We start from the raw sequence: 13,509 nt of genomic DNA, 5'->3' as shown, positions 1-13,509 counted from the left end.
GAGCCATGACTATACCACTGCATTCCAGCCTGGGTGACGGAGTGAGGCCCTATCTATCTGGCTGCCAGTGAGTTCTGTCATGCATCAGACTTTGGACCTCAGAATTTTCACCTGGAACATGAGAGGTCAGATGACATAATGAATATGTTCTAACTTCTGAAACTTTTGGAGCTTGTTTTTGCCCTTGATAGCACATATCCTTAGAGAATAAGCTTGCCAATTTAAGGCCTGTCTGTAATGGCATCTGAATGGTCCAGCAGCCTAACTGTGCTCTGCTCCAGAAACATGTGTGTGGCTGCCCTACCTCCACTAAGGAGCTGCCCTGCTGGGTGGATGTAAAGACTGTCCTGCCAGGGTTTCCCACTAAAGGTATTAACAAGTCCAGTGGACCACAGAGGGCCCAATCCCTCTTGGCCGCTAAGGCTAAGGTAGGAACCAGAGAGCCGTAGAGACAGGACCACCAGGATGCTTCATGTCCACAACACAGGAGAGCGCTGCATTGTTTGGGGGCCAGGCATTACTACTATCATGAAGAAAAATGAAGAGCAGGATGCACGTTAGTCTTTAATTCACTTTTAATAGTATAAACCTCATTTAGGTAGTAGTATTAAGCCACAACAATAATGCCACATTGAAACAGCATTTAATAAAATGCATAAAGCTAATTCATGCACTGCAATACTCTATATACAAACACAACAATGCAAATTCTTCTTCAAGACTGAAGACATTGATTAGATATAAAATTCAGTTTAAAAAGAACATGCTATTTTTTAAATGCCATCACATAAACAAAGTGATTTCACAGGGAGAAGAAAGCTGTATAAAGCTGCAGCTTTCAACAGGTTTTAAACCTGGCATTAAAATGTAATGGCAAAACCAATATTTTCTATATTGTGAAGGGCAAAGGTTACAGAAACGGTCCCAAGAAAATCTAACACCCAAATTTTCCTTTGATAGATAGATGCCTTTAAAAGGGCTGGTAATGCAGTTACATTCTAACAGAGAAGTCCAAACTACAGGTAAAAACTACGGCTTGTACTGTGAAAAATGTGCAGCTTTTCAGTTATAAAACTAGTTGAACACTGGTTTACAAGATAATCCGTAGAACAGAGAGACTGTAGAAAAATATTCCAGCACTTGAGTTGTGTGTGGCAGCAGCATTTGAGTCCATGAATGCTATGGTCATTAAAATAATTGATTATACTTTCCTAAAGAAAAGCCATTTTTTAATGCAAAGTCTACTATTTCCAAATGTTATTCCAAACATTAAATTTTAACAGTCTATCAATCAATAAATGTTGAACATTTTTTTCTATTTTGCATGTATAAATATCAAGACACCAAAATTATTTATAGCTGGGCATTAAAAATATCTGACATTTTTCTCCCCCCAAAGATACTTTTCTTAAGCTCACACTTTAATTATTTGTAGACTGCTGTTAAGCTAAATAGCCCCAAAGGAAACTTTTTATTTTAATTCATTTAGAGACTGTCAAGTTTCCAATTGCATTTTAACTAGAAAGCCACTTTCAATAGCGTGATTGTCACGACAGGCTATGATGGGGAAAGGTCGCACAATCTTGTGGGATGAGGCCAGTGAAATAGAAGCTTTGTCTACATCAAAAACAGGGAAGCTGAAGGCTAAATGACCCACTGTCTCACAAAAGGCACTGAGTACTATGGTCTCATAAAGTGTTTTTAAAACATTTTGATAACTTATTTTAAAAAGAAAAAGAGTAACCTGTGGATTATGTGAGTTTTTGCAGTAATCCAGTGATTCCTTCCAGCAGGCCCCTGCTTCCCAGGTCTATGAGCAACTACTGCTGGGCCAGGCCCTGGCTCTCAAGGGACAAGTCTCAGTTTAAGGCCAGATTAAGGGGGAAAATTCATCCGAGTAGACCTGGACAAGGAAAATTTGGTATCTGTAGCTTTTAAGGGCACACATATCCATATTAAAATGCAATTCTTATCTGAAAATTTAAAATCATAACTTATAGAAAGGAGTTAAAGTCATTTACATGCTTACAGTTAGAGAAGTAACTTGAGATCTGTAGCTTATATGCCGCAAAAGTTAGCCATCAACATCCATGCTTAGTTTTAAAGAATAATACTTGGTAGGTTGTTTATTTTTAACTGGCGATAGAAAGATGGGAATTACTATTTGTTCAGTCATAGGACAGTGCCCCACATCTTGCTGACTGAGCACAGCGCAAGCCTGGGAAATTGCTACCATCTTTGGGAGTCAGGCCTCACTAACACAGACCGTTCTGAATCTCTGACTGTGACGCCTGTCTCTGGGCTACTCAACAGAGCTGAATAGCTGGGAAGGCTGATGGCTCAACCCAACTGCCAAGTTCCTTCCAGGTAGGGCCATGAATATGTGCATGAAAAGGTTAAAAATTCCCACTTAGTTTTGGATATTAAGATAAACTGTCTTCCAGCTTCCTGGCTCTTGTCTGAACCTAGAGAATATATGGAAATGTCACCCTGTCAGAACCTCTTCTGCCTGGAATTCTTCCTTTTGCGGAGTGGAGATTCTGACTTCATGGCCCTTCCTAGGCAGGCTCACCCAAAGGAAAATGGAGTGAAGAAAATCACCAGCAAATCTTCCCTGCCAAGGGACCTTGGAACACCCACATCAGTTTACATTAGCAACTTTATGAAAAACTCTCTTTAAAGGAAAGTTTGGATACATGTCTGTATACATAATATACATCTATGTACACATACACTATATACACTGTACATATGGAGAGGATATAAACACATGTACATTCATTCAGTCTTACAGCCTAGAAACCTGTACACGCACAATGCTGCTGAAGGGACCCAGGGCCGGACATGCGAAGTGCACGCTGGTGGGAGGCACACAATGAGAAGGTCCAGACCCTGTGTACAAAAGACCCAAACCAACCCTGTCTTGATGAGGGGTTGGCTTTAAAAATTTACATCAAAGTTAAGACATTTTCAAAGAGCCTCATAACTGAGAGAATGGAAGCTGGATAAAGGAAGCACGTGGGGCATCTGCTCTGCTGGCTCAGGCATTCCCAGGGCCCAATGGGCACCGCCTTCCCTGGGAGAAAAGTGGCTGTCAGATGATGAGACTTCCTATGACCTGGACTAAAAGAAGAGTTAAAATGTTACCTATGACCCCATTGCACATAAAGTCATTTACACTGGAAAGTGGGCAACAAAATTCTGGACTCCAATGAGATCAGGTCCCAGAACATGGATGTACAGATGTGGCATGAACTGCTGATTGCGGCCAGGGGCTGGAAGCCCTGCAGAGGGCGGGCTATGAGCAAGAGTGCTCTGCAGGAAATGTCCTCAAAGGACTATGAAAGTAAAAGCACTAGAAACAGCTAGAGTCCTTAGAATTTTTTGCTCCTTGCCGTAACTATCCCCCAAACAAGTAAGACAGCTAAGTATGTGTGTAGCGTGGATACTGCCTTGAGATTAAGGAGCCTAACGCATCCACTGTTAACACCATGGCTGGTGTCCTAACTGCCTCAGAAGAGTCCACATTCAATACTGACAATGACAAGCTAAAAATCAGTCCCTCTTGAGGGCAATTACACATCTTAGAAGTGACTACACCTGAAATTAAATATAAAGCCCAGAACAGCAAAAGAACCTCAAACCACAGCCTTATGGCAAGGGTTAGACAATAAATAAGGTAACCCCTCAGGACACAGAAATGTCAAATTAGGAGAGTATGGTAGGTAACACACTTCCTTAAAAACACCTTCCAGGAGTAATCAAATTAGCTCAACTAATTTGGTCTTTCAAAAAATCTCTTCCTGTCCTGTTTTATGCTAATGTGTAATGATCTCCACCATTTTCAACATCTATCTGTCTTAACCCAACATTATCTGAGATACTTCTGGAAAAGAGCTCACTTAACTGATGACACCATGTGTCTGTCCCACCTCTCTGAGCCAGCTGCCTCTCCTCATTGAGGGAGGAGCAGCCAGGCCAGTAGAAGAGGGAGCATCAACGTGGCTCCATGGAGTTCAGTAGCCAGAGGACAGGTCTCACTTCATGAAACCCAAAGTTTCACAAACTGCTAATAAGGGCTATAAGCCCTGTGAAAGTTGGAGCCCAAATATTTGGTTTGCATCTCTTTAAGTAATTCTTGACTTTGGGCTGACTTTCCTTAACCAACCTGACAGGAGATGAAATGGACCTGCAGTCAAAGGCTTGAAATGAGTTCAAGCAGCAAGAATACAGGTTATGTGGACATGATCCTTAAAGAAAAGGCCACTTCAAAGTAAGGCCAAGAGGATCTCAGAAACCAACCAAGAGAAGCCCAAAACAGTCCCTGGAATCAGCCATCACCAGCAAGGGGACTTAAAGAGTAGGACCAGGTTAGAATCAGCACCTTTCCAAGCAAAATCACGTTTTCTGCAAGGTTGTTTCACCACAGCCCAACACTTCCTTATCCAGCCTGAGTCTAAGCAGCCTACTGGCTGCCACTGAATGACCTGGGAATGAGAGGAGGGGCTGGTGGAGACCTTTTCACCAACACCAAGAACTGGGATCTGAAAGCTGTTATGCTTGTATTCCCAGGGAACTGCAACATGGCCCTCATGGTCACTCTCAAGAATCAAAACGACAGCAGGCAGGCAACAATCTGTGTTAGAGGCAAAGCTGAGCTTCAGGATGCCTGCTACTAAAATCCTTCACAAGCAGAAATCCTTCGCAAACAAACCTGCCCTAATTCCATTGTCTCAGCGGGTTTTTTGTCTTAATTTTGAAACTGAAAACACATCAGGGTTAGAAAAGTAAAAATTACTTTAAGCTGGCAAAATTAAATCCTTTCCATCATTTTATAATGGCCACTCCCACTACTCTCCAAAATTTGCTGCCAAGGCAAGAATTATAAAATGATATAATTACATCCAAACAAGAATTTAGAAGTTGGAAACACTGTTCCCACTTACCCTACTAACACTGACTTGCGTAAAGTGCTGCTAACCCTTCAGGATCAAGCATCCTGTTCTGCCTTGAGCCTGCAGCAGCTTCCATTCTGTCCAATGTGGCACCACAGGGGCGTCTGTAGCTGGCCAGACTGCACCCCTGTGGAGCACGTGTGGCACCAGCCTGAGCCAGATCAGAGCACCTGTGAGGCAGGGGAGTGTCCAGGGATCTTTTTGGATATCATCTGATTAACAAATCAAGAGAGGCAAATTTAACCCAACAGGGTGTATTTTCTTAATCTGGACTATTTAAAAAGCAAAAGACAAAGCAATTGACCGGGTCTTCCACATGCCACTGTTCTCAAACAGGAAAAGCTTGCTATATATTCACATCCGTGGGAATTTATGGGTGTTTGAAGTTAGACATAACTTCCTTTTAAGCGCATACTGTTCTTGCTGTAAACTCTGGTTGCTACAATTTATGAGGAGAAAGACTATCACCCTGGAAATTGAGGGTTGTTTTTAAGGAGCAAGCAGCCTGCATTTAAAATGCTCCGGGATGGTCAGCTGGCACACACCTGGGGGAACCAAAGTGCACAGTGTGCTGGTAACATTAACAGACTTGCCAACAGAGATGCTGAGTCTACACAAGTTTTTAAAATCTCTGGTATTTAAGGTCAACAGGAAGAAATTGTCCTGAAACCTTCCATCCAGCTTTACCAGGCCCTGACCACTCTCACCAGGCGGCAGCAGGCTCCTGCCCAGCCCCACAGTTATGATGGAGCTGCAGAAACACGAGCCCTTTTCAAAGGGGCATTTGGAGTGGAAAGCCCTGGGAAGGTAACGCTCACACTCGAAGGCCACACTCCTCCATCTGGACAAACACACAAGCACCCCCAATTGTATTAGAAGTACTGTCAAGAGCTCAAAATGCCCACCTTGCGCTTTTTGGTCACAAGGCTCCATCTGCCACGAGCGGCAGATGTGACTTGGGGATGTTTTCACTTGTTGGAGGAACTGTACATCTCATTTGGCAGTTAATGTCTGACTAGTTGCAATCCAATTCAGATAACCAGTCATCAGAGGAGAACCCCAGGTTCTAGAGGAGTCTGCAGATGCCCATCAGAGACCAGGACCAAGTAGTCAGGGAACCTGACAAGTGTCTGCTCTATGGCTAGAAGCTTCTGAACTGGGTCGCCACCGACTGTGCTACCACACTCCCACTTACTGCATGATGCAAATGAGCCACGTTTCCATTCACAGAATTCAGCTCAACTCCACAACATGTGCACACAATTAGGAATGATGCCTTCTTTTCTTAAACATAAATGATTGTCTCCTGTACCCTAGTGAGTTTTCACAGAAATCATTAGCATTTCGGCAAAAGACATACAGTTTTCCATTTGCCCTGCCCACAGGCAAGATGTTGCTAACATTACACATTGATAAGTGCTTAGAAAGTGCTAATATTATTACCCTGGTAATTAGTATCTATAATTCCAAGGACTTTTTTTAATATATATACACACATACTATTCTCTTAGGTTCTTTCAGTTTTCTTTAATACTAGTCTCTGACATTATAAAACCTTTTTTTTTTGTTTTTTGCCCTTTGAGAATTTCTAAATACAAATTGAGTTAAAAGATTGTTCCAAAATCTGCTGCTTCATCAAAAGGCATTAAAACATTTCTTATGTCAGGAAAGGATCCTACTAGTCTTTTAATTGCTATTGTCTGGGATTAACAGATAAGGAGGAACCAGACAGGAAATGGCTAACATATGGAAATATTTGCACATACCAAAATACCACTACTTTTCTTTTCTTTGTATGTGAACGGTCCCGGGAGGATTCTGTTGCTCCTTGGCAGGTGTGTGGTTTGCGCTATAGACTGGCTCCGGTGATCTGGCCATTATACTCTGCTGTCTCCATCTTGAGGATGTAGGGGATTATGCTGTCTATTGAAACATTGCCAATAAGACCAGTAAAAAAAAGTTCTTCTGTTATGTTGGAGCTCATCAGCCTGAGTGCTGGCAGGCGAACGAGGATCCGGGCCAATCTATAAAAGGGAGTGTCATTAGAAAAGAAGACTGTTTGATGCCCTTCAACCACAGCTCAGCAAAGGCTCCTAGGGTCCTGTCTGTATTGCACAGAATCAAACCAAACGGATCCACCATCCACCCACCTCTCTTTTCTGATTTCAGCAGTTCCTCTTATAGAAATTTATCATGAGAAAAAACCAAATGAGTACAAAATGTATGTACAGATATGTTCCCTTCACTCTTGTTTATTCCAACTCTCCTCACCCCCACCAACAAGAGAAAACCTGGAAATTCATCAACAGAAGACAGGTTAACATAGGAGTCTTCATATGATGAACTGCTAGAGACTCATTTAAAAAACGATAATACAAATCTGGATTTACTGACCAGGAAAGACATCCATGACATATTGCTCAATAAAAATTTAAAAGGAGATTATAAAACAGCAAGTATAGATGTGTATATAAAGTATTGGGAAAATGTTCACCACGCTAACAGTTGGGCTCTGGGTATTGGGATTTGAGGTGATTTTTTCTTATTTTTTGTACTGCTCTAATTTCCAGTGTTCGTTTAGCATTATAAATAAAGCAGTAAAATAGCTTTCATTTTGAAGAAACTTGGGGTGGAGGGTGCACCACAGCGCTGCCCTGGAGGGCCACTGAACACTGTGTATCTCAAGTGTCCCACGTGACCAGGCCATTCCCCAGCCAGGACTGGATCCCAGGTGAGCAAGTGGAGCATGTGCCAGGACTCTACTGCAGTGCCGTGTGTGACAGCCCAAACCGGAAACACCCTACCCTTTTCATTAGCAGGGAAATAGGAACCACAGAAAATGAAGAAGAGTACGTACTGTTATTGTATATTACATGAAAAAAGGTTACAAAACCTTTGGTATTTTATGATCCCAATTACAATACATAAAAAATTTCTGGAAGTGAATACGCAAAATGTTAATAGTAGGTATCTCCGGATAGTGCTTGTTTTCGTTTTTTTGAGATAGTGTCTTGCTCTGTCATCCAGGCTGCAGTGGAGTGACGTGATCACAGCTCACTGCAACCGCAACCTCCCAGGCTCAAGTGAGTCTCCCACCTCAGACTTCTGAGTAACTGGGACTACAGGTGCACACCACTGCACCTGGCTAATTTTTCATTTTTTTCTCATAGAGATGGGGTCTCACTATGTTGCCCAGGGTGGTTTCAAACTCCTGGGCTCAAACAATCCTGCTGCCTCAGTGTCCCAAAGTGTTGGAATTACAGGTATGAGTCACCACACCCTGCCCCTGGATAGTGCTTTTTAAAAAGTTTTCTTTTTCCTTTTTCCTTTCTAGAACATTCTAAATTTTTCTAGAGTGAATACTGCTTATTTTTAAAATGGGAAAATGTATTCATACTATGCAGGTAGCATTCCAGCACCAGCATCCATTCACTCAGTCACAGTGAGTCGCTGTGCTCCAATCTTGCAGGGCACACAAAGGTGTAAGGGACCTGCCATCTCAGCTGGGCCTTAGGGGCTGGCTAAGATTTCTATCAGCAGAGATACAAAGAATGGGGAGGGATGGGAGGCATTTCAGGAGGAATAATCAATATGAGAAAAGGCACAAGGATGGGGAAGAGTAAAAAATGGATATTCCAGACAGTAAGTATCAAGATAAAGAAAAAATGAATATGCAAACAGGATGTAAAACACTCTAGGCCCTTTTCTTTGAGAACTATCTCTTGAGTGAATTTCTGAGCCCTATAAGAAAGCCTCCCTTATCATTTTGGGCTCTAAGTAACCTGTCGTCACCCTACCCAACCCTGGGTCCCTGACTGGACAGGAGTGACTCATGATGTTTTCAGACACATTGTATCTACTTTCCAAGGCCACAGAATCGCTGCTGTCAAAGTGATTCTTGAGTGTGCTGTGGCTCTGCCAGTAGCCCCAGAGGGCCATTTCCAGCCATCTTTTGGCCATGGGAACTGTGGGGGAGCAGGCCTGTGGCCTCCTAGGAGGACAACCTGACTGTATACCTGGCTGGATTTATAAATCCTGGGTGTGGGTGCATTCCCTGACAGTCCCATTCTCTATGTATTGAGGCTGAAGTTATTCTAGATTCATGATTAAGTCTTCGATGATTCCAGTAGAAAATGGATCTTGCTTTTGTAAAAGCCACATCTGGGCAATAGAAGTGTGCCAAAAGGAGAAGCAGGCTCTTGTCTACCAGCAGGACCAGCCAGCCATAAGACACCCCCAGTCACACCAGAGAAATGACTGGGACTGTCCTGGTTTTAGCGCTGAAAGACTAACAGCTGGTTACCCTGCTGGGGGGCAAAATCATTTGAGAAGCACTGGGCCAGAAGGGGTAGCCCCCAGGGGCATCTGTGTTCCATGGGGCTCCTGGAGACTGAGGTCTGTGCAGAGGACACACGTTGGGAAGGTGGGCCCGTGTGTCTTCCCAGGCTGTCAATTTTGTTCCAATGTTTATTTTAGGGGGACATGGTGGGGAGGGAAACAGGAAATACTTTACTTGAAAGGGTCTCAGAAATTCATGTAGCTTCTGGTAGGTCAGAAGTTGTCATAGGAAAGGCTGGAAAGCCTGCCAATGCATTCTGACCTTTGGCAGATCTGAACAATTTTCCTGCCTAAAGCTGCACGAGAAAGGTTTTTTGGTTTTTTTTGTTTTTTGCTTTTTTTTTTTTTTGAGAAGGAGTCTCACTCCGTCACCCAGGCTGGAGTGCAGTTTCGTGATCTCAGCTCACTACAACCTCTGCCCACCCTACCAGGTTCAAGAGATTCTCCTGCCTCAGCCTCCCCAGTAGCTGGGATTACAGGCGCCTACCACCGTGCCTGGCTAATTTTTTTTTTTATATTTTTAGTAGAGACGGGGTTTCACCATCTTGGCCAGGCTGGTCTTGAACTCTTGACCTCGTGATCCACCCGCCTCAGCCTCCCAAAGTGCTGGGATTACAGGCGTGAGCCACCATGCCCGGCCCTAATTTTTATACACATATTCTTGCTGCACATTAATTACAAATAATACCACTAATTTGCACCCAAACTTCCATCAGTTTATCTGAGGGTAAAATGACTTTATATAACTCATCCACTCCTTTATAGGGGTCAGATTTGATTTCTGTCAATAAGAATTTTCTGTCAATAAGAACTTTTCTGTCAAGTACTCTAGCACTGCCTCTTCAATGGATGCTGACCAGAGGAGCAGACCTTTCAAACTATTCTGGACAAAGGAATCTCCATGAGAACTCAAGCCTCATGTACAGTGTTAGCCCCAGAACAGGCCACACAGCATCTGTTCCAACTCCTCCAATTAAAGAGTAGCAATCTGAGGCCTCGCTCAGTCACACAGCAAAACTGGAATCAGCCACAGTCCTGGCCCTCCTGCTGGCACTGTCTACACTCCACACCACCTCTAGCATTCAAGAATTATCTCTAGCTCTTGGGAGCTTGGAAAAAAACAAAGAAAACTCAAGAATTAGAGTGTGATCCAATGGAGGCTCTATCAGGCTGCTAAAAATGGAAAGGTTAACATAATTTATATTAGAAACTACAGACTCAGCCACACTCCTTGCAGCCCCAAGCAAGAGCGCATATGCCTGAATGCCTCACCGGTAGGTGTCTTCTGAGTAGGTTTTCTGAACATAGTCCTGCAACTCCATCTGTGCCTTTTCTTGGAATTTTTCAATCTGGCTTGTGCTGGTCAAACCTGGATGATCTGAAAACAGAGAAGTACCCCCCCAGTTCCCTCTGTATTTGGAAAGTGTCACTTGTAGACTTCTTAGTACTTTTAGTCAAACTTCTGCAAACTTCTTAAGTACAACAAATTGAACTCAAAGATTGATCTAGTTTGGGTATTATTAGAACACTGGCTTTTCCTCTGTTTTCTGCCCAGGCCTGAAGTTCCTGGGAGCGGGTCGGGGACCCTGAGTGGATCCCAGTCTGAACAGCCCCACATGATTGGTTCTGGACATCTGGCTTCCTACTACCCTAGAAAACACATAGTTTTAAAAACTATCACATAAAATTACAAATTGTCATTTACTTTCTAAATAATTATATAATTTGTCCCAATTTTATTAGCTATTTTGTTGTTTGTGAGTGAAGGGCTGGGAAGGAAGACAAAAAGGTTAAGCTGTGTCCAACCCCTTACTGTGAGGTGAATAATTAGCCTAAGTGAGTTTTCCAGAGGCCTTGAGAGAACAGTTAATAAGGGGAGTGAGGCCAGCCCAGGCATCGTGATTGCTGCCTCTTCATCTCCTGCGAACATACCTTTTAGCATGCTCTGCAGCAGCTGCTGCTACTGCTATACACAGTCTGTGGGCAAACAAGTGGAACTTCAATGTGTACTGGATTATATGCGCTAACAAAACTTGGAAACTGGCAAAGGGCCGAAAAAAAAAAGGACATCGGGTGGTAGCACACTTTTGTATGGTGTAGTCTTGTTTGGCCAATGGTTTAATTAGGACACAGATTAAATCTATTCAGTGCGTGACATCATCAGGCACTGCAGCATATTTCTTTGGGGCTGTAAAGGCAAGAATTTAAAAGCATTTATGTATTTATCTAGCAAAACACCTATCATAAGAACACTAGGTCACATACAATCTGCAGGGCTCTTTCTACACCACTGATGACAACATGTTCACGTTCAGAAACATCAGTAGATACAGGTGGAAAAGGGTCATGCATCCCCACCGCATATCTTACCGGGGCTAAAGAGAACTATAGCTTTAAGGTATGCATACTCATAGCCATCTATATCCAGCTTCGCCATGCTGTTACAGAACTCCTGCAGCTTCCAGATGTGCTCCATGACTTGCTTTATCCGGTCACCAGAAAGTTTATCTAGAAACCAACATCACAGATCCTGAGAAAGGCTGGTAAGAACAATAAAACTAGCTTATTTGAGGGGCCACATACGGAAAGAAATGGGACCATTTCACTTTTTAATGAAAAATCAGTAATCTCAAGGTGAACAAGAGCTTCATTTTCCAGCTGCAGATGAAGTGACAAGAGGTACCCAAATTCTGCTTCAATATGGGTTCTGCCTCAATAACAAATCCCTAGACCAGTGATTCTCCCTGACCCTGCTGCCAGGCAGCTGGCCTGTAGGTGTACATTGTGAATTCCTTTTATTGTGTACCTGAGTAATAATTCCTTTATTCTGAAGACTCACAGCTTATATACTTGGTTAGGTTTTTTAAGTCTCTGCAGGCACCTGAACATTAAATGCTGGTAATTTTTAGTTGTCAAAACAATTTTTTTTGAGTTGGGTGTCTTACTATGTTGCCCAGGCTGAACTTGAATTCATAAGCTCAAGTGATCCTCCCACCTCAGCATCCTGAGGAGCTGGGACTACAAGTGTGCATCACCATGCCTGGCTTCAGAACAATTTTATATGTTATTTCATTTAATCCTCATGACAATACTTTACTGGCAGTATTAGTATTATTATACTCAGTTAAAACTAAAACTGGCCAGTTGTGGTGGCTCGTGCCTCTCTAGTCCCAATATTTCGGGAGGCCAAGGCAGGAGGCCTGCTTGAGGCCAGGAGTTTGAGACCAGCTTGAGCAACATCATGAGACTCTGTCTCTGCAAAAAACAAAAACACACACACACACACAAACAAAAATAAAACAATAACAACACAACAAAAAACAAAACTAAAGCTCATTTGTGAACAAATCGTACTTAACTTCAATAAAATGTTGTAAGGGGTTTTTTTTTTTGAGTCTCACTCTGTCCCAGGCTGGAGTGCAGTGACACAATCTTGGCTCACTGCAGCCTCCGCCTCCCAGGTTCAAGCGATTTTCCTACCTCAGCCTCGCAAGTAACTGGGATTACAGGCACTCACCACCATGTCCGGCTAATTTTTGTATTTTTAGTAGAGACAGGGTTTCACCATGTTGGCTAGGCTGATCTTGAACTCCTGACCTCAAGTTATCCACCTGCCTCGGCCTCCCAAAGTGCTGGGATTACAGGCGTAAGCCACCACACCCAGCCTGTTACAGGGTCTTTTAAACTTCACCCTTATGTAACTATTCCAAGGAAATAACTAGAAAAACAAATGTATGACTATGTCACTCACATTCCTAGATATCAAACACCTGGAATGCCCAATTAAAAGTGAAATTCCAAGCCTAGGCAGCACAGCGAAACCTCATCTCTATTAAAAAATATAAAAATTATCTGGGTGTGATGGCACATGCCTGTAGTCCCAGCTACTTGGGAGGCTGAGGCAGGAGGATCACTTGAGCCCAGGGGTTCAAGGCTGTAGTGAGCTATGATTGCTACTGCACTCCAGCCTGGCAACACAGAGAGACTGTATCAAAAAACAAACAAAAAAACAACAACAAAAACTTCCACTTCAGCTACAAGTGTAGATTTTCAGTGTTACTTCGAATCCTGGGCATGACAGTGGTCTTCAGAGTGTTGCAGACATGCTACACATGGAGAGGCTACAATGGCTGCCTCCTATTCCTGACACTGCTGGTGTTTTGAACACCAAATACTAGATAGTTGCCACAGATCTCACTAGAAAAGTTGTTTGTTC

General features: G+C 43.0%; 1 protein-coding gene across 7 annotated transcripts in view; it reads right to left on the bottom strand.

Annotated features, from left to right (window-relative positions):
- Positions 1-557: 557 nt before the first annotated feature.
- Positions 558-13,509, bottom strand: part of NR2C2 (nuclear receptor subfamily 2 group C member 2) — a 104,027-nt gene continuing 91,075 nt past the window's right edge. For all 7 annotated transcript variants that reach the window (XM_031009548.3, XM_031009546.3, XM_055381078.2 and 4 more), the window contains 3 exons: positions 11,664-11,801; positions 10,566-10,671; positions 558-6,979 (listed from right to left, as the gene is read on the bottom strand). In XM_031009548.3, the coding sequence (XP_030865408.1) occupies positions 6,805-6,979; positions 10,566-10,671; positions 11,664-11,801 (419 nt within the window). In that variant the 3' untranslated portion in view covers positions 558-6,804. The remainder of the gene's footprint in view (positions 6,980-10,565; positions 10,672-11,663; positions 11,802-13,509) is intronic.

Source organism: Gorilla gorilla, chromosome 2, assembly GCF_029281585.2.
Source record: "Gorilla gorilla gorilla isolate KB3781 chromosome 2, NHGRI_mGorGor1-v2.1_pri, whole genome shotgun sequence".
Taxonomy (NCBI): Eukaryota; Metazoa; Chordata; class Mammalia; order Primates; family Hominidae; genus Gorilla; species Gorilla gorilla.
The sequence above is the reverse complement of the archived record's forward strand: the minus strand, read 5'-3'. Positions and strand labels throughout refer to the sequence as shown.